Consider the following 21,367-nt stretch of genomic DNA (forward strand, 5'->3'; position numbering starts at 1 on the left):
ACTTTGTTCCTTTTTTTGCTGCATTGCTATAGTGTTACACTTATAATAAGATATATAATACATTGTTATTTTTTGCTTCATTGCTACAGTGTTACATTGCTAATAACATATGTAATTCATTGTTTTTTTTTTTTTTGCTACATTACTACAATGTTACATTGCTAATAAAATAGTTTTATCAACAATTAAAGACACCAATGCAACTAACTCCAAATAAAAAATATAATTTGGTGAAAATTGTAAAATATAATTGCAGAAAAATTAAGTTAAATTGGTAAAAAATATAATTTGATGGAAATGGTGAAAATATAATTGCACAAAAATTAAGTTAAATTGGTGAAAAATATAATTTGGTGAAAATGGTAAAATATAATTGCAGAAAAATTAAATTAAATTGCTGAAAAACATTATTTGGTGAAAATGGTAAAATATAGTTGCAGAAAAATTAAGTTAAATTTGTGAAAATGGTAAAATATAATTGCAGAAAAATTAAGTTAAATTGGTGAAAAATATAATTTGGTGAAAATGGTAAAATATAATTGCAGAAAAATTAAATTAAATTGCTGAAAAACATTATTTGGTGAAAATGGTAAAATATAATTGCAGAAAAATTAAATTAAATTGCTGAAAAACATTATTTGGTGAAAATGGTAAAATATAGTTGCAGAAAAATTGAGTTAAATTGCTGAAAAATATAATTTGCTGCAAAAACATTTCTCAATCGCTATTATAGAATAGTTTTTCTGAAAAATTGATTAAAATCAATCTGGCCACATGTTCAACGGAAGCTAGCATCACGCATCGTTTTTTCCTTCGTCTACGAATCGAGAAACTGTAGCTCGCGCTGTGAAATATAAATATAGCTTGTTTAAGGTCCAAACGCATCGTTACTTCGCGTTTTTTAAGTTCATAGTACGCACGTTTTATTTGGAGCGTAGCCTCGTAAACTTTGTCGTGAATAAATATTAATCATTGGAAATCGTAGTTTTATTTTCTTTTTTTTCGAACACAGCTGGCATAATTTCTGGATGCTTGTATTACGAAGGAATAAACAGACAATGAGTCGAGATGAGATGCACAAAAATGGCGCGAGTGGGTTCAAAAACTTAAGAATAATTTATATATTTATAAACTGCAAATGATTTTTTTTTATTTTTAAAATTAACTAACAGTCAAAAATTAATATGTTTTTAAGTCCATTTGTTGCACTATTTTAAACAAATTTTGCGTATAAATAATTTATACTTTGTAATTGAACATTTTTATATTAAAATTAACTAGTAATTAAAAACTAATACGTTTTTAAGTGCATCAATTGCACCATCTTTGAATAAATTCCACATATAAATAATTTATAACTTGCAAATAATGATTAACTGATAATTAAAAACTAATATGTTTTTAAGTTCACTGATTGCACCATCTTTGAATAAATTTTGCGTATAAATAATCTATAACTTGCAATTAAATGTTTTTACATTCAAATTAACTAGTGATTAAAAACTAATATCTTTTTAAGTCCACTTATTGCACAATTTCTCGATAAATTTTGCCTATAAATAAATTATAACTTGTAATTCAATTTATTTTATATTAAAATTAACTAATAATTAAAAACTAACATGCTTTTAAGCCTATTAGTTACGACAATTTTCGACAAATTTTACGTATAAATAAATTATGACTTGCAAATGATTGTTTTTACATTAAAATTAACTAATCATTAAAAAATAGTGTGTTTATAAGTCCATTTGTTGCACCATTTCTCAACAAATTTTGCGTATAAATAATTTATAATTTGTAATTGAATGTTTTTACATTAAAATTAAATAATATGTTTTTAAGTTCATCAGTTGCACCATTTTCAAACAAATTTTGCGTATAAATAAATTACAACTTATAATTGAACATTTTTATATTAAAATTAACCAATAATTAAAACCTAATATATTTTTAAGTCCATTTGTTGCACTGTTTTCGACAAATTTTGCGTATAAATAATTTATAATTTGTAATTGAATGTTTTTATATTAAAATTAACTAATATTTAAAAATTAATATATTTTTAAATCCATTTGTTGCAACATTTCTTGAAAAATTTTGCGTATAAATAAATAGTAACTTACAATTGAATTTATTTTATATTGAAATTAGTTAATATTTAAAAATTAATATTTTTTTAAGTCCATTTATTGCATTATTTCTCGACAAGTTTTACGTATAAATAATTTATAATTTGTAATTGAATGTTTTTATATTAAAATTAACTAATATTTAAAAATTAATATGTCTTTAAGTCCATTTGTTGCACCACTTTCGACAAATTTTGCGTATAAATAATTTATAATTTGCAATTGAATGTTTTTATATTAAAATTAACTAATATTTAAAAATTAGTATGTTTTTAAGTTCATTTGTTGCACTGTTTTCGACAAATTTTGCGTATAAATAAATAATAACTTGCAATTGAATTTATTTTATATTAAATTTAATTTATTTTTCATGTTGAATGGGAACTGAAATTGCTTAGAAAAAATTCTGCTTTCTGTTTAATCAATTCTACTTTCTTAACCGCTTGGGAGCAATTTAAAAATCCCCGTCGAGCAGTGGCAATTTGAATATCGAACCAGAGCAAGCCTTATCAGGGCGAGTACGCAAGAAGAACCCGTAGAAAAGTGAACGCGCGGCTTTCCTCTTATCCAATCATCATTTCACTCGATAGACGTGTCTCAGTAAGTTTTCTTGGCAATTTTATGGGACCAGTCACGATTCACTGCAGTTTTGAACTATTCTTGATGGAATTTTTGGGTTATTTAATGTTGGATGACAATTGAAAATAATATTAAAATATAAAAATAATAGAATATAAAAATATTAAAATACTAAAATATTTAATTATTCAGATATACAAATATTAAAAAATATTTAATAACTTTTAGAGCTACAAAGCTTAGAACTTCAACTAGCACAGCTTCAACTTTGAAAGCTTTAGAAGCTGAGAATTGCAAAGCTCAGAGCTTCAACTCTGAATGCTTCAGAGCTGAGATAAAAAATATTTAAAAATATTTAATAACACTTAGGACTACAAAGCTGAGAATTTCAACTAGCAGAGCTTCAACTCTCACAGCTTTAGAGGCTCAGAGCTTCAAAAGTCAAAGCTTTAGGAGCTGAGAATTGCAAGGCTCAGAGCTTCAACTCTGAATGCTTCAGAACCCAGACAAAAAATATTTAAAAATATTTAATAACACTTAGAACTACAAAGCTGAGAACTTCAACTAGCAGAGCTACAACTCTCAAAGCATTAGAAGCTCAGAGTTTTAAAGCTCAGAGCTTCAACTCTCAATGCTTCAGAGCTCAGATACAGAAATATTAAAAAATATTTAATAACACTTAAAACTACAAGGCTGAGAACTTGAACTAGCAGAGCTTCAACTCCCAAAGCTTTAAAAGCTCAGAGCTTCAACCCTGAATGCTTCAAAGCTCGGATGAAAAATATTTAAAAGATATTAAGAGATATGAAAAAATATTTAATAACTCTTAGAGCTACAAAGCTGAGAAATTCAACTAGCAGAGCTACAACTCTCAAAGCATTAGAAGCTTTGAGTTTCAAAGTTCAGAGCTTCAACTCTCAAAGATTCAAAGTTCAGAACTTTAACTCTGAAAGCTTTAGAAGCTCAGAGTGTCAACTCTCAATGCTTCAAAGCTCAGAGAAAAAATATTAGAAAATATTACAAAATATTTAAAAATATTAAAATATCATAAATAATATTGAAATATAATAATAAAATAATATCAGAAGGAGTTAAATTCTAAAAGGAAATTGGTAAATAAATTATTCGACACGGTTCTTTCATATGGTTAACGATTGGTCTATGGATATTAGGTAATCTAATGTTGTACAACATTAAATGATATTAAAATATTAAAATATTAAAATATTAAAATACTAAAAAATATTTAAAAGATATTAAAAAGTATTTAATAATTTTTTAAAAATACGAAGTAGAGTGAAATTGTAAGTAACTAATGAAGAAAGCAAAAATAAAAAATAAAAAATATATAAAAAAATTGCAAGCAAGGATGAAGAAAGCATAAATAACAAATAGACGCAAACAGTAAAGATTGTAAGTAACTGATGAAGAAAATAAAAATAAAAAATGTACAAGGTAAAGAAACATTGCAAGCAACTAATGATGAAACTAAAAAGAAGAAAACGTATGAAATAGAGAAAGATTGTAAGCAACTAATCAAAATAAATGAAAATAAAAAAAGAATTGCAAACAACTCATGAAGAAACTAAGAAGAAAATGTACCTAATAAAGAAAAATTGTAAGTAACTAATAAAAACAAATAAAAATAAAAAAAAAGAATTGCAAGCAACTAATGATAAATCTAAAAAGAAAAAAATACACAAAATAAAGAAAAATTGCCAACAACTAATGTAGAAATTATAAACAAAAAATACACAAAATAAAGAAAAATTGCAAGCAACCAATGAAGAAATTAGAATTTTAAAAAATGTACAAAAATAAAGAAAAATTGCCAACAAATAATGCAGAAATCGCAAACAAAAAATACTAAAAATGAAGAAAAAGTGCAAGCAACCAATGAAAAAATTAGGAAGAAAAAATATACAAAATAAAGAAAAATTGCGAGCAACCAATGAAGAAATTAGAAAGAAAAAAATATACAAAATAAAAAGAAATTGCCAGCAACTAATGAAAATAGCACAAACAAAAAACATACAAAATAAATAAAAATTGCAAGCAACCAATGAAGAAATTAAAATTAAAAAAAATGTACAAAATAAAGAAAAATTGCCAACAAATAATGCAGAAATCGTAAACAAAAATACACAAAATAAAGAAAAATTGCAAGTAACCAATGAAGAAATTAGAAAGAAAAATATGTACAAAATAGAGAAAAATTGCCAACAACTAATGTAGAAATCATAAACAAAAAATACACAAAATAAATAAAAATTGCAAGCAACCAATGAAAAAATTAGAAAGAAAAAATATACAAAATAAAGAAAAATTGCGAGCAACCAATGAAGAAATTAGAATTTTAAAAAATGTACAAAAATAAAGAAAAATTGCCAACAAATAATGCAGAAATCGTAAACAAAAAATACCCAAAATAAACAAAAATTGCGAGCAACCAATGAAGAAATTAGAATGAAAAAAATGTACAAAATAAAGAAAAATTGCCAACAACTAATACAGAAATCGTAAACAGAAAATACATATCAAGAAATCATAAACAAAGTAATGAAGAAATTCGAAAGACCAAACTATGAGTTCAATTAAATATCCTCAAACAACTGAAAGAACAAATAAGAACAAATAATAACAAAAAATACGACACCTTCGTCAGTTCCTGCACGAAGCCACAACATCCACTGTCGCGTCCCGCAGCGTCTATGCAAAGTGGTTTACTCTGATCTAATAAACAACACGCTCGATTCCTCGTGCACTACGTCCAAAGGACGCGTCTGCGCATGCGCGCACGCTCCACACGCTATTCGTCACTGAAAACAGCCACGTGAGCGAGCCACTGAACGCGTGGGTAACAGAAATATAACCTCTATCTAATTTCTCTGTCGTTTTCTGTTGTAGAACTCTGTGAATCGTTGCTCGAGGGTTTCTAATGGAGAGAAGTAAGAGAGAAGAGAAATACTGAGTCGAGATGGTCAGAATAGGAGGACTAATTGAGAAGTAAATCAGCTGTTGGAATTAATTGACACTTGAGAGTGTTGTGTTTACGCAAGCTTGGTGGTCTTTATGTGAAGATGGATTTGTTGGTGTAGAGCTTTGGATATTAGAGTTTTAAGTTTCAGAGTTTTAAAGATCAGAATTTCAATTTTCAGAGTTTCAAAGCTTGGAAATTTTTAATGCTCAGAGCTCCAATTCTCAAAGCTTTAGAAGATCAGAGTTTCTAAGCTTAGAACTTTAATTCTTAGAGCTTCAAAGCTTGGAAATTTAACTCTCAGAGCCTCAATTCTCAAAGCTTTAGAAGCTCAGAGTTTCAAAGCTTAGAACTTCAATTCTTAGAGCTTCCAAGCTTGGAAATTTAACTTTCAAAGCTCTAGGAGCTCAGAGCTTCAACTCTCAAAACTTTAGAAGCTGAGAGCTTTTGATCTCAGAGCTTTAAAACTCAGAATTTCCATTCTCAAAGCTTCAAAGCATAGAACTTTAACTCTCAAAGCTTTGAATCTCAGAACTTCAATTCTCAGAGCTTCAAAGCTTAGAACTTTAACTCTCAAAGCTTTGAATCTCAGAACTTCAATTCTCAGAACTTCAAAGCTTAGAACTTTAACTTTCAAAGCTTCGAATCTCAAAACTTCAATTCTCAAAGCTTCAAAGCATAGAACTTTAACTCTCAAAGCTTTGAATCTCAGAACTTCAATTCTCAGAGCTTCAAAGCTTAGAACTTTAACTTTCAAAGCTTTGAATCTTAGAACTTCAATTCTCAGAGCTTCAAAGCTTAGAACTTTAACTCTCAAAGCTTTGAATCTCAGAACTTCAATTCTCAGAGCTTCAAAGCTTAGAACTTTAACTCTCAAAGCTTTGAATCTCAGAACTTCAATTCTCAAAGCTTCAAAGCATAGAACTTCAACTTTCAAAGCTTCGAATCTCAGAACTTCAATTCTCAGAGCTTCAAAGCTTAGAACTTTAACTCTCAAAGCTTTGAATCTCAGAACTTCAATTCTCAGAGCTTCCAAGCTTAGAACTTTAACTCTCAGAGCTCCAACTCTCAAAGTTTTTGAAGCTCAGAGCTTCAAAGCTTAGAATTTCAACTCTCAAACTTTTAGAGAGCTGAGAGTTTCAGATCTTGAAAGAAAATAATTAACACGAATTCTTTTTTAGCTTTTTTGCTTTGCTTTCACATTTTACACGTACGATGAACCTTCGTTTTGCAAGGTAGTCTGAGACTGTTGTTAAATGAATTTCGAAAATATTAGCAAGCAGTGTAGTAATTATGATTTGTGAATAATTGTGAATGCGTTTGGCTGGTGATTATGGAGATTTATAGGCTGATTCGAAGGAGCATGTAAACAGATGGAGAAAATTTAGTGAAATATTTAGTGATACATAGATTGTTTAGGATCAGGTCTTTCAAGTTTGAGACCAGTTAATTCATCCCGAACCTTATTTAACTCTTTGCACTATTAGTCTATTAGTAATAGAAATGATTAGCAATAAAAATTATTAGCAATGGAAATTATTAACAATAGAATTTATTAGAAATGGAAATTATGAGCAGTAGACTTTATTAGCAATGGAAATTATGAGCAGTAGAAACTATTGCTTAAAAATTAGCAGCTGTTGCTTGCAAAAGGAACTATTAGCAATAGAAACTGTTAGTAGTTATTTCTTCAGCTCTGAAAACTTTAAAAGCTCAGAGTTTCAGAGCTTCAGAGCTCTCAATGCTTCAGAGCTCAGACAAAAAATATTAAAAAATATTTAACACCTCTTAGAGTTACAAAGCTCCGAACTTCAACTAACAGAGCTTTAATTCTCAAAACTTTAAAAAATCAGAGATTCAACTTTCAATGCGTCAGATCTCAGACAAAAAATATTTAATAACTCTTAGAGTTATAAAGCTTAGAACTTCAACTTGCAGAGCTTCAACTCTCAGTGCTTCAGAGCTCAGAGGAAAAATATTAAAAAATATTTAAAAGATATTAAGAAACATTAAAAAATATGTAATAACTCTTAGAGTTACAAAGCTTAGAACTTCAACTTGAAGGTTCAACTGTCAATGCTTCAGAGCTCAGATAAAAAATGTTAAAAAATATTTTAAACATATTAATGAAATACTAAAAAATATTTAATAACACTTAGAGTTACAAAGTTTAGAACTTCAACTAGCAGAGATTCAACTCTCAAAGCTTTAGAAGCTCAGAGCTTCAACTCTCAATGCTTCAGAGCTCAGATAAAAAATATTAAAAAATATTTGACAACTCTTAGAGTTATAAAGCTTAAAATTTCAACTAGCAGAGCTTCAACTCTCAATGCTTCAGGGCTCAAATAAAAAATAGTAAAAAATATTTTTAAAATATTTAACAACTCTTACAACTACAAAGCTTAGAACTTCGAACTTCGATCCAAAAGGAACGAGTGGGTGGCTACAGAATTTTCAGGTCGCGAAACAACACTCAGTGGTATTCGAGGCGACCTAGATTTCCAACCAATTGTGAGCATTTCGCGGGGTTCCTACGGGCACTCACGTAATCCAGTCGACAGGCCAACAGGAACAACATCGTCCATTAATCGACGTTCGAAGCCTTTTCTTTTTCAGATCGCTCGAACGGTTCGTGGATTAGGGCCCCTCGGTATTTCTCTTCTTAATTAAGTTCAATTAGAGACGTCTGAGACGATGGTTTGGTAACTTTCGACGTTCTACAATTGGCTTTTTCGAGATTCTTCTTTCGAATTTGTTTATTTTATTTTTTAATAATGAACGTACTTGTATGCTTTGTTTAATTATTAAATATATATTATATTATATTATATTTATTTATATTTATTATATTATATATTATATTTTATTTATTTATAATTCATATAAATATTGTATATTCGATTATATATTATTATATTACAATTATATATTCAATTATATGCATCGATTATATATTCATATATTGATCAATAATATATAATCGAATATATTTTTTTTTCATGCCTGAGCAATTTTGTAATTTTTCATTTCATTTCACTAATTAAAAGTTTCACCTCAATCTTTCAAATTCTTATATCGAACTGGTCCATTTTATTTTGAAATTGAACGTACTTTTATGCCTTGTTTAATTATTGAATATATATTGTATGTATTATATTATTAATCAATACACGTCAGAAGATATATTATTATTTATTGAAATCCTTTAATTTATTTTTCTTCTTAATTTAATAATTAAACTACATTATATGTATTATTTTATCGATCGAGATAAGTCAGAAAATATATTATTTATTAATTAAATATTTAATCATTAGATATCAGAAGATAATTAGCAACAGATGCTAGCAAAAGAAACTATTAGCAATAAAAATTATTAATAATAGAAATTTTTTGCAATGGAAATTATTAGTCATAGAAGTTATCAGCAATAGAAATTTTTTGCAATGGAAATTATTAGCCATAGAAATTATTAGCAATGGTATTTATTAGCAATGGAAACTATTAATATTACAAATTAATAGCAATGGAAACTATTAGCTATGGAAATTATTACTAATGGAAACTATTGTTGAAAAATTAGTAACAGTTGCTAGCAAAGGAAACTATTAACAATGGAAATTATTAGCATTGGAAATTGTTAGCAATAGAAATTATTAGCAATGAAAATTGTTAGCAATAGAAATTATTAGCAATGGAAATTATTAGCAATGGAAATTATTAGCAATAGAAATTATTAGTATTGGAAAATAAGAGGAATAGAAAATAATAACAATGGAAACTATTAGCTATGAAAATTATTAGAAACGTAAACTATTGCTTAAAAATTGGCAATCATTGCTAGCAAAGAAAACTATTACAAATAGAAATTATTAGCAATGAAAACTATTAGCATTGGTAATTAATAGCAATGTAAACTATTGCTTAAAAATTGGCAATAGTTGTTAGAAAAAGAAACTATTAAAAGTAGAAATTATTAGTAATGGAAACTGTTAGCATTGGTAATTAATAGCAATGGAAACTATTAGCATTGGTAATTGAAAGCAATGGAAACTATTGCTTAAAAATTATCAACAGTTGCTAGCAAAGAAAACTATTAAAAATAGAAATTATTAGCACTAGAAATTATTAGCAATAGAAATGATTAGCAATAGGAACTATTAGCATTGGTAATTGAAAGCAATGGAAACTATTAGCATTTGATAATTGAAAGCAATGGAAACTATTAACATTGGTAATTGAAAGCAATGGAAACTATTAACATTGGTAATTGAAAGCAATGGAAACTATTGCTTAAAAATTATCAACAATTGCTAGCAAAGAAAACTATTAAAAATAGAAATTATTAGCAATGGAAACTGTTAACATTGGTAATTAATTGCAATGGAAGCTATTAGCAATTGAAATTAATAGCAATAGAAACTATTACTTAAAAATTATCAACAGTTGCTAGCAAAGAAAACTATTAAAAATAAAAATTACCAGTGGAAATTATTATCAATAGAAATTATAAGCAATGGAACTTATAAGAAGCAAAACCTCTTATCAATGCTACCACAAAACCTTCCAAAACAAATCTACCAACACAATAACAACTCTTCCTTACCTTCTAATAACTTTCTCAACTCCATAGTCCACCAAACTGTCCCTGTCCTCTTCTACACTTTTCCTCCTTCCAACCCCAGAGTTCTCCAGCAGGATGGTCAGCTCAGGTTCATCAGGTCTGGCCAAACTTCCCACTCTGAATCCATCTCTCTCCTTGCTAAACCTCTGACCCTTCGAACCACTCCTTTTGGAACCCTCACTGCCAGTTCTGCTCAATTTCTTCTCTCTCCTCTCCTCTTCAGCCTCGTCTTCGTCCTCCCCAACATCCTCGACCTTGGACAGGTCCAACAGGATCTCAGCCTTGATGTTCCTCAACGAAACTTTGTTCTCATCGCTGTTTCTGTCTCTGGTGTCGACCAGAGCGTTCTCAGACGTGGATTTCGCCAAACTCAGCAGCTGCAACTGAGACATACTCACAGTTTCCGGCGATGGCACACGTCCGGTTCTAATTCTGACCGTGTCAGCCACGCTGGCGACCTCTGGCGGCGAATGCACCTCGATTTTCATCGATTCCTCAGCTCTGTTGGCCACAACTTCCTCTGCAGTGATTATTCTGGCCTTCACCAACTGCACTTCAGGCAGAACAGCAGCGATTTGGTCGCTGGTGTCCTCGAAGAATATCTCCTCGACGTTTTCCTGTATCCTCACCTCTTTTTTAGCGTCGTCCAGCAAAGATTCTCTGGACGACTCTCTGGAAAATTGCCCAGGTTTCTTTCTCATCGAACTTCGACGTTTGGTCGTCGATAACTCCGCATCAGGACCAACAATCGATACGCCAGCCTCGACTGCGTCAGTTTCTGCAGCCATCTTGGTCGTCTGTTTCTCAGAGTCCGCTGAAGATGGCGTTTTGAGTGGTTCCTCGATTTTCACAGCAGTTGGTTCCTTTTCTGGCTTGATCTCTTCTTTCGCAGGCTCTTCTTGCGGCTCTAAAGTGGATGGACGACTGATTCGTTGCTCTGTGATTCCAGCAGATGGCTCGAAGTTCGTTTCTTGCTCCGAGTAAGCAAATGCACAGTGCTTTGTGAGGAATTCTGTGACTCTCTCGATGCATTCTTGCTCTCTCAGGCTTTTTCTCTCTTCTCTGCTGACTTTCTGCTCGATTGTGCCCTTCTTTCTTCTTAGATCTTCAATTTCCGTGTCTCTCGCCTCGTCTTTTCTCTTTAAAGACCTTCGATCCTGGTCTTTTCTTCTCAGAGTCTTTCTTTTGACTCCCTGATCTGTTGTGACTTGTTCTTCGCTGCGACTGTCCCTTCTCACGCCATTCTTAGACTTTTCTGCGCTGCTTTCTGCTGGCTGGTCTGTTGTTTCTGCTATTTCTTCAGTGTCCACCACTTGTTCTCGTTTTAATTTCACTTTTGGAGCTACTTTCTCGATTCCAGTGACTGAGTGGCGGTTGGAAGTGGTTGTGGTCTTCTTGGGGAGGACTGCGAAGCTGCTGTCGATGATCACAACGTCCTTTTCGTGCAGAGGACTCGTTGGCTCGAAGTCGTGCACGTCTACTTTGATGGTTCTCGAGGGTTTGCCTTCTGGTGATGGTCTTGGAGACGGTTTTGTGGGGCTGCATGTTGGGGTTACTGGAGACGCGTCCTTCCAGTGGTCCTCCTCTTCGTCTGAGTCTGGTTTGTCCATCGAGAGCTCTGTTACTCCTAACAGATTATGTGGTATTAGTTTAAGAATTGGTTGAACAAGTTATTTTAGTTAAAATGTATTTTTTCTATTTTTGATATTATTTTTTGTTGCCATAATTTGCTATTTTTCATTTTGTGTAGTGTGTGTGTGTGTGTGTGTTACTCCTAACAGATGATGTGTTATTAGTTAGAGAATTGTTTGAGTAAATTATTTTAGTTAAACTATATATTTTTCTTAGTTGAGTAATATTTGTTTTAATGAAAGAATTATGTGAATAAATTATTTTAGTTACACTATATATTTTTTTTAATGTTTCTATCCATTCTAAGAAATAATAGACTTTTTATTTTTATTTTTAAATTGACGTATCAATTTTTTGGTATATGATATTGTATAATGAGCAGCCAAAATTTAGTAAATTTGTGAATCATAATTTCTAAATGTAATATTAATTTTTTATATTACTCTCAATTTTTAGATCAATTATAGATAATGTGATCTATTGTTATTCTTTTTTTTTAATCTTTTAAAATTCACAGAACGCTTTGGAAATACATAATACAAAAAGAATTATTCGAATAAGTTATTTTAGTTATACTATATTTTTCTTAGTTGAATAATAATTTTTTTTAGTTAAACATTATTTTTCTTAGCTGAACAATAATTTTCCTTAGTTAAGCAATATTTTTTGTAGTTGTACAATAATTTTCCTTAATCAAACAATATTTTTCTTCGTTACATTTCCATCCACTCTAACTAGCCAACTAACAAACTTTTTACTTTCATTTCTAAATCTTATTGTACAAACATACTCGATTCATTATCAAATTAATTGTATCGCATTACATGTTTACGTGTTCGCATGTGACGCACCCAATCCTAACAGACCAAGCCTGAACAAGGCGTCGATGACACCCATGCGTGGTGGGGCAGCTTTGCTGCTAGTGGTCCACTTATTGGACACGAGACTTGTCACGTGGGGCACGTGATTGATGAGTTTGGGGAGACGACACCTATGCGTAGTGGGGCATCAAAGGTGCTAGCGGTCCACTTGCTTTCATGGGGGTCGTCACGTGGCACTAGTAATCGATGCGTTTGGGGAGACGACACTCATCAGTGGTGGACCACCTTTGATGCTATTGGTCCACTTATTGGACACGAGGGCCGTCACGTGGGTCATCGCATGGAACACGGTAGATGCATTTGGGGAGACGACACTCACGAGTGGTGGACCACCTTCGATGCTATTGGTCCACTTATTGGACACGAGACTTGTCACGTGGGACACGTGATTGATGAGTTTGGGGAGACGACACTCACGAGTGGTGGACCACCTTCGATGCTATTGGTCCACTTATTGGACACGAGACTTGTCACGTGGGGCACGTGATTGATGAGTTTGGGGAGACGACACCTATGCGTAGTGGGGCATCAAAGGTGCTAGTGGTCCACTTACTTTCATGGGGGTCGTCACGTGGGATTAGTAATCGAATCGTTTGGGGAGATGATACTCATGAGTGGTGGACCACCTTTGACGCTAGTTCCCCACTTATTTGCATGGGTGTCGTCACATGGAACACGTGATCGATGCATTTGGGGAGACGACACCTATGAGTGGTAGACCACCTTTGGTGCTAGTGGTCCACTTATTGGACACGAGGGTCGTCACGTGAGATTAATAATCGATGCGTTTGGGGAGACGACACCCATGAGTGGTAGACCACCTTTAGTGCTAGTTGCTCTCTTATTGGACACGAGGGTAGTCAAGTGGGACAACGTATAGGGTGGTCCACTTATTGGACACGAGAGTCGTCACGTGGGACAAGTTATAAGTAGACCACTTATTGGACAAGAGAATCGTCACGTGGGACGATGTATAGATGGCTCACTCATTGGACACGAGGATCGTCACGTGGGTCATCACGTGGAACACGGTAGATGCATTTGGGGAGACGACACCCATGCGTAGTGGGGCACCATTAGTGCTAGTGGCTCTTCTATTGGACACGAGGGTAGTCACGTGCGACAAGGCATAGCGCTGGTCACTTATTGGACGCGAGAGTCATCGCGTGGGACAAGGTATAGCGTTGGTCACTTATTGGACACGAGGATCGTCACGTGGGACACTCTCACGATAGATGCGTTTGGGGAGACGACACTCATGAGTGGTGGAGCACCTTTGCTGCTAGTGGCCCACTTGTGTGGGTGGAGGGGCGTCATTTAGGACACGTGATCGATGCGTTTGGGGAAACGACATCCATGACTGGTGGACCACCTTTGGTGCTAGTAGTCCACTTATTGGGCACGAAAATTGTCACGTGGGACACGTGCTCGATGCGTTTGAGGAAACGACACCTATGAGTGGTGGGGCATATTTGGTGCCAGTGGCTACACCGTGTCCCACGTGACAACCCCCATACAAATAAGTGAGCCACTAGCAACAAAGGTGGTCCACCACTCACGAGTGTCGTCTCCCCAAATGCATCAATCACGAGTCTCACGTGACGACTCTCGTGTCCAATAAGTGAGCCACTAGCATCAAGAATGGTCCACCACTCATGAGTGTCGTCTCCTCAAATGCATCGAATACGTGTCCCTCGTGACGATCCCCTTGCAAATCAGTGAGCCACTAGGTATCGAGAATGAACCACTAGCACCAAAGGTGTCCCCACCACTCATGAGTGTCGTCTCGACGCTTTGGTCAGGATTGGTTCGACCATTCCACGCGTCCTTTGGGAAGAAGAGCGATGGCTGTGCGAACCAATAGTCATCAGTCATTTCTCTGATTGGGACTGTGGACGATGAGACAGGGGAAGGGGATCCTCTTAGTTGCCACAGAGTTCTTCAGTTCTTGGAGCAGGGGAGGGGGAAGGACCAAATGTTTCTGGTCCCCTCCAAGTAGCACTGAAGATGGTTAACGCGGAGAGGGGGACCAAATGAGATTCGTCGAGTTTCTGGTCCCCTCCAAGCAACACTGAAGATGGTTAACGCGGAGAGGGGGACCAAATGAGATTCGTTCGAGTTTCTGGTCCTCTCCAAGTAGTACTGAGAATGGTCAGCGTGAGGTTTTAGCCAATAAGGGGCTAGAATACCCCTGGAAGGGGTATTTGCCAGCTATGAAGGATCCAGGTGGATATCTCCATGATAAGAAAAAGTGTTATCAAGGGAAAAGTGCTTGAAACTATTGTAGCAATTTTTCTTTTTGGCAAATTTTCATTTCATTCCACTTTGCTCTCCTCGATTTTGCATTAATATAATTTTTACTCCCGCTTCTTGTAAATTAATACATTATTTTTATTTAAGTCGACAATTAGTGCTATAACGGCAAGAATTAATTAATTGCAAAATTAATTGTCTACTTAAATACAAAATTCATTGATTACAAAGTAATTTTTCATTTTCGCAAATCCTTATTTCAATTATTACTCTCGCTCCTTCTATGTTAATACAAAAATTACTGTCACAAGTGCTATAGTGGCTAACACTAATCAATTACAATCTAATAAAAAAAAGTCTCAAATAAATGAATTTCTCGTTTTGAAATCGAAACAATGATCATCCATTTTCTGTTACTACCGGATATTTAAACGTGTTTGCGTTTCAATAAATTTCGAAGTATTGCAAAATATTGCTAAACACTTAAAGTGCGAGTGAGAGAGAGTGAGAGAGAGAGAGTGAGAGAGAGAGAGTGAGAGAGAGAGTGAGAGAGAGAGAGAGAGTGAGAGTAAAATTAAAAAGAGAGTGAAAGAGAGAGAGAGAGAGAGAGTAAAATTAAAAAGAGAGTGAAAGAGAGAATGAGAGAGAGAGAGAGAGAGAGAGAGTGAAAGAGAGAATGAGAGAATGAGAGAAAATGAGAGAGAGAGTGAGAGAGAGAGAGAGAGAGAGAGTAAAATTAAAAAGAGAGTGAAAGAGAGAATGAGAGACTGAGAGAGTGAAAGAGAGAATGAGAGAGTGAGAGAAAATGAGAGAGAGAGAGAGAGAGTGAAAGAGAGAATGAGAGAATGAGAGAAAATGAGAGAGAGTGAGAGAGAGAGAGGGAGAGAGAGAGTGAAAGAGAGAATGAGAGAATGAGAGAAAATGAGAGAGAGTGAGAGAGAGAGAGAGAGAGAGAGAGAGAGTAAAATTAAAAAGAGAGTGAAAGAAAGAATGAGAGAGAGAAAGAGAGAATGAGAGAGAGAGAGAGAGTGAAAGAGAGAATGAGAGAATGAGAGAAAATGAGAGAGAGTGAGAGAGAGAGAGAGAGAGAGAGAGAGAGAGAGAGAGAGAGTAAAATTAAAAAGAGAGTGAAAGAAAGAATGAGAGACTGAGAGAGTGAAAGAGAGAATGAGAGAATGAGAGAAAATGAGAGAGAGTGAGAGAGAGAGAGAGAGAGAGAGAGAGAGAGAGAGAGAGAGAGTAAAATTAAAAAGAGAGTGAAAGAAAGAATGAGAGACTGAGAGAGCGAAAGAGAGAATGAGAGAAAATGAGAGAGAGAGAGAGAGAGAGAGAGAGAGTAGAATTAAAAAGAGAGTGAAAGAAAGAATGAGAGAGAGAAAGAGAGAATGAGAGAGAGAGAGAGAGAGGGAGGGAGAGAGAGAGAGGGAGGGAGTAAAGTCTAGAATCAGGAGAGGATTAAAAAGTTCCTGATTTAGAGGAGAGAGGGTGAGTGAAAGAGAGAGAGAGTAAAATCTAGAGCATCCTGAGAGAAGATAAAAAAGTAACTGATCTGAAGGAGAGAAAGTGAGAGTAAAGTCAAGAGCATCGTGAGAGAAGATAAAAAAGTACCTGATCTGGAGGAAAAAGAAACAGAGTAAAATCTAAAGCATCGTTAGAGAAGATAAAAAAGTACCTGATCTGGAGGAGAGAAAATCCTCGAGCTCAGCCGCGTGATCAGTGGTCTCGCTCTCGTTGGGGAAACTCCTGCTGCGCCTGACAGGGCAGATCGACGGCACCCTCTGCCGTGGCATCGGCCATCGGGACATACAAACAACCCAGAAAGCAATCAGATAATTAGTACCATCGCCAACCTATCCTCTCCGTCGCGAGTACTAGGATTCAACAAAGTTTCAAAAAACGATCAACTCGCGAGGAATCGATGAAGAGGCGAGTCGATTTCGAGTGCTACTTTCACAATTTCGCGAGCGAGTACTAAGATTCAACAAGTTTTCAAAAAACGATCAACTCGCGAGGAATCGATGAAAAGGCGAGTCGATTACGAGTCCTACTTTCATAATTTCGCGAATGTTGGGTATTACGATCTTTTGTGCCAGTGATCGACAAACTTGTTGGTTGAATTCGATGAAGGTATCGTGTAATGATTCAGATTTAGTTTTTATTATTTTCAGGAGTTAATTGTGTTGTGCGAATACGCTTTTGGATGAATAGAAATGGAAGTAAGTAAGTAGATGTAAATTGTAAGTAAAATGTGAGTACATTTGTAATAAAAGTATAAGTGCACTTGTAATAAAAATATAAGTAAGTACACTTGAAATAAAAATATATGTAGACTCGAAATAAAAATATAGATACATTTGTAATAAAAATATAAGTACACTAACAATAAAAATATAAATACACTTGTAATAGAAGTATAAGTAAATACACTCGAAATAAAAATATAAATAAATTTGTAATAAAAATATAAATACACTTGTAATAAAAATAAAAAAAGATTTGTAATAACAATATAAGTACACTAACAATAAAAATATAAGTACACTCGAAATAAAAATATAAGTAAGTACACTCGAAATAAAAATATAAGTAAGTACACTCGAAATAAAAATATAGATACATTTGTAATAAAAATATAAGTACACTTGTAATAAAAATATAATTAGACTCGTAATAAAAATATAAGTACATTAACAATAAAAATATAAATACACTTATAATAAAAATGTAAGTACACTTGTAATAAAAATATAAATAAATTTGTAATAAAAATATAAGTAAGTACACTCGAAATAAAAATATAAATAAATTTGTAATAGAAATACAAGTACACTTGTAACAAAAATATAAATACACTTGTAATAAAAATAAAAAAAAATTTGTAATACAAATATAAGTACACTGACAATAAAAATATAAATACACTTGTAATAAAAGTAAAAAAAATTTGTAATACAAATATAAGTAAGTACACATAGAAATAAAAATATAAATAAATTTATAATAGAAATATAAGTAAATACACTCGAAATAAAAATATAATTAGCCTTGTAATAAAAATATAAGTAAGCTCACTCGAAATAATAAAAATATAAATAAGTACACTTGAAATAAAAATATAAATAAATTTGTAACAAAAATATAATTACACTTGTAATAAAAATATAAGTAAGTATACTTGCATTAAAAATATAAATAAATTTGTAATAAAAATATAAGTAAGCACACTCGAAATAAAAATATAAATAAATTTGTAATAAAGATATAAATAAGTACACTTGAAATAAAAATATAAATAAATTTGTAACGAAAATATAATTACACTTGTAATACAAATTTAAATACATTTGTAATAAAAATATAAGTAAGTACACTTGAAATAAAAATATAAGTACACTTGTAATAAAAATATAAGTAAGTACACTTGTATTAAAAATATAAATAAATTTGTAATAAAAATATAAGTAAGTACACTCGAAATAAAAATATAAATAAATTTGTAATAAAAATATAAGTAAGTACACTCGAAATAAAAATATAAATAAATTTGTAATAAAAATATAAGTAAGTACACTCGAAATAAAAATATAAATAAATTTGTAATAAAAATATAAGTAAGTACACTCGAAATAAAAATATAAATAAATTTGTAATAAAAATATAAGTAAGTACACTCGAAATAATAAAAATATAAGTAAGTACACTTGAAATAAAAATATAAATAAATTTGTAATAAAGATATAAATAAGTACACTCGAAATAAAAATATAAATAAATTTGTAACAAAAATATAATTACACTTGTAATACAAATTTAAATACACTTGTAATAAAAATATAAGTAAGTACACTCGAAATAAAAATATATAAATAAATTCGTAATAAAAATATAAGTACACTAACAATAAAAACATGGCTAAATTTGTAATAAAAGTAAATATATATATATTGCGTAATATAATAAAACACTTTTGAAAGAATATAAATACAAGTACACTTATAATAAAAATAAATATAAGCAGACTTGAAATAAAAATATAAGCACACTTGCAATTAAAGTAAAAGTAAGTACACTCCAAATAACAATATTAATGCAATTATAATAAAAATATAAGTAAGTACACTTAAAATAAAACTATAAATACACTTTCTTTTCTAATTTAATAAACTTCAATTGAAGGAAAATTCTTCTTCAAATTAAATCGTGACTGGTTTTTGCAGATTAATTTTGAGATTAAAACGTGAGAATCGTTCAGAAACCACGGTTTGTCGATTTCTGGTTTGCAAATTTCTTCTTGGTGGGGCGATAGAGAAATCTGAAAGTCGAATTGCTGCCAATCATTGATCAATTGATGCGTTAAGTTGTATAAAGCTTGTGTCGTCAAATACATACATGATTTTGGTGGTTAGAGAAGAATTTAATCTGATAAAACAGTGTGTTACACGTAATTAAGAATTGGTTTAGTTTTGTGTTTTTATGATGAAGGTTTCTCTATTTTTATTTTAATTATTAAGTTTGGTTAATAATTAAACTTGCTATTTTTCAATTTTTTAATGTATACTTAATGCCTTGCAATGTTATTTTATTTTTAGGATACGTAATCTACTTTTATTTCAATTATTAATTTTGCTTATTAATTAAACTTCCAATCTTTAGTTTTATTTCTTATACAAACTCAATGCTTTGCAATGTTACTTTATTTTTAGGACATGTGCTCCACTTTGATTTCTATTATTAATTTTGCTTAGTATTTTTCATTTTTCTACTTTTTTAAATATATTTCATGCTTTTTGCAATGTTATTTTTTTCATTTTAATTATTAATTTTGCTTAATAATTAAACTTGCTATTTTTCAGTTTTTTTTTTCTTTTTAATGTACACTTAACGCTTTGCAATGTTATTTTATTTTTAGGACACGTAATCTATTTTTATTTCAATTATTAATTAAATTTCCAATCTTTAGTTTTATTTCTTATACAAACTCAATGCTTTGCAATGTTATTTTATTTTTAGGACATGTGCTCCACTTTTATTTCTATTATTAATTTTGCTTAGTATTTTTCATTTTTCTACTTTTTTAAATATATTTCATGCTTTTTGCAATGTTATTTTTTTCATTTTAATTATTAATTTTGCTTAATAATTAAGCTTGCTGTTTTTCACTATCTTTTATATAAATTTAATGCTTTGAGAAAAGTCGAATTTGGCATGGAAAATAGAATAAAATATTTACCAACTCTTGCTTTTCATTTTTTGGAAAATTAACAAATCGTAATTATACAGAGTGCTCAAAATAATCCAATGCAATTTATATATCTCCATCCAAGTTCTATAAAATTGTCTGATGCGTTTTTCATTTTGCACCAGCATTTTAAATCAATTAATCGTTTCGCCATTTAACAAATTTATTTTAAATGATTAACAACTAATATTGTCTGACAATAATTGGCAGCATTTCGAATGGTAAATGGAGAATAAAAAGTGAACGAGCAGCAGATCTGAAAGTGAAAATACATAGACAATTTTGAGTATTTTAGTATAATGGATTGGAGTTAAGCGAACAACTCGTAAATAATTATGAGAAAATTTCTAACTACTGTTATTTACATTACTGCTTTCACTACTTCGATTTTACCATTTTCTTTTTTTTTTTGTTACATTACAATAATGCCAAAGTTAATTATATTTTTTTAAATATTTTATATTCAATTTGGACGTGAAGGTTTTTTTTTTAATTTGAATTTAGAATTTTGAAATGTATTTCTTTTCAGGTATGAAAATAATGTAAAATAATTAATATTTCAAATATTTAATATTTATTAAAATAATTAATAATTCAGGTAGAAAATAATGTAAAATAATTAATAATGTTTAATAGAAAAATAATTATTATTTACTGTTAATTGTTTGCTGCTAAATAATAATATTTACTAAAAGAATATATATATATGTTTAGTAAAAAAAATTTACTAAAAACAATAATATAAAATAATTAAATTTACTAGTAAATAATATAAGATAAATAAAAATAAGTAATAATATTTATTAGAAAATAGTATAAGATATATAGAGATCATTCAAAATATATTAACTTCATATATAACATATAATTATGTTTAAGTTTCAAATTCTTTAATCTGTAATGTTTCACTGTAATGTTCCTAATATTTGTTAGAAAATAAGAAACAAATGAATCACCTAGAATATCTTAACTTAACATATAATTATGTTCAAGTTCCAAATTTTTTAATCTGCAATGTTCCATTGCAATGTCCATAACATTCATTAAAAA

General features: G+C 31.2%; 1 protein-coding gene across 1 annotated transcript in view; it reads right to left on the reverse strand.

The window, feature by feature from the left end:
• The window catches only part of LOC143430514 (multiple PDZ domain protein), a 211,150-nt gene that overhangs the window by 60,882 nt on the left and 128,901 nt on the right, over positions 1-21,367 (reverse strand). The window contains exons 17-18 of the mRNA XM_076906829.1: positions 16,751-16,856; positions 10,295-11,939 (exon numbers count right to left, since the gene is read on the reverse strand). Of these exons, the coding sequence (XP_076762944.1) occupies positions 10,295-11,939; positions 16,751-16,856 (1,751 nt within the window). The remainder of the gene's footprint in view (positions 1-10,294; positions 11,940-16,750; positions 16,857-21,367) is intronic.

Source organism: Xylocopa sonorina, chromosome 14 (genome assembly GCF_050948175.1).
Source record: "Xylocopa sonorina isolate GNS202 chromosome 14, iyXylSono1_principal, whole genome shotgun sequence".
Lineage (NCBI taxonomy): Eukaryota > Metazoa > Arthropoda > Insecta > Hymenoptera > Apidae > Xylocopa > Xylocopa sonorina.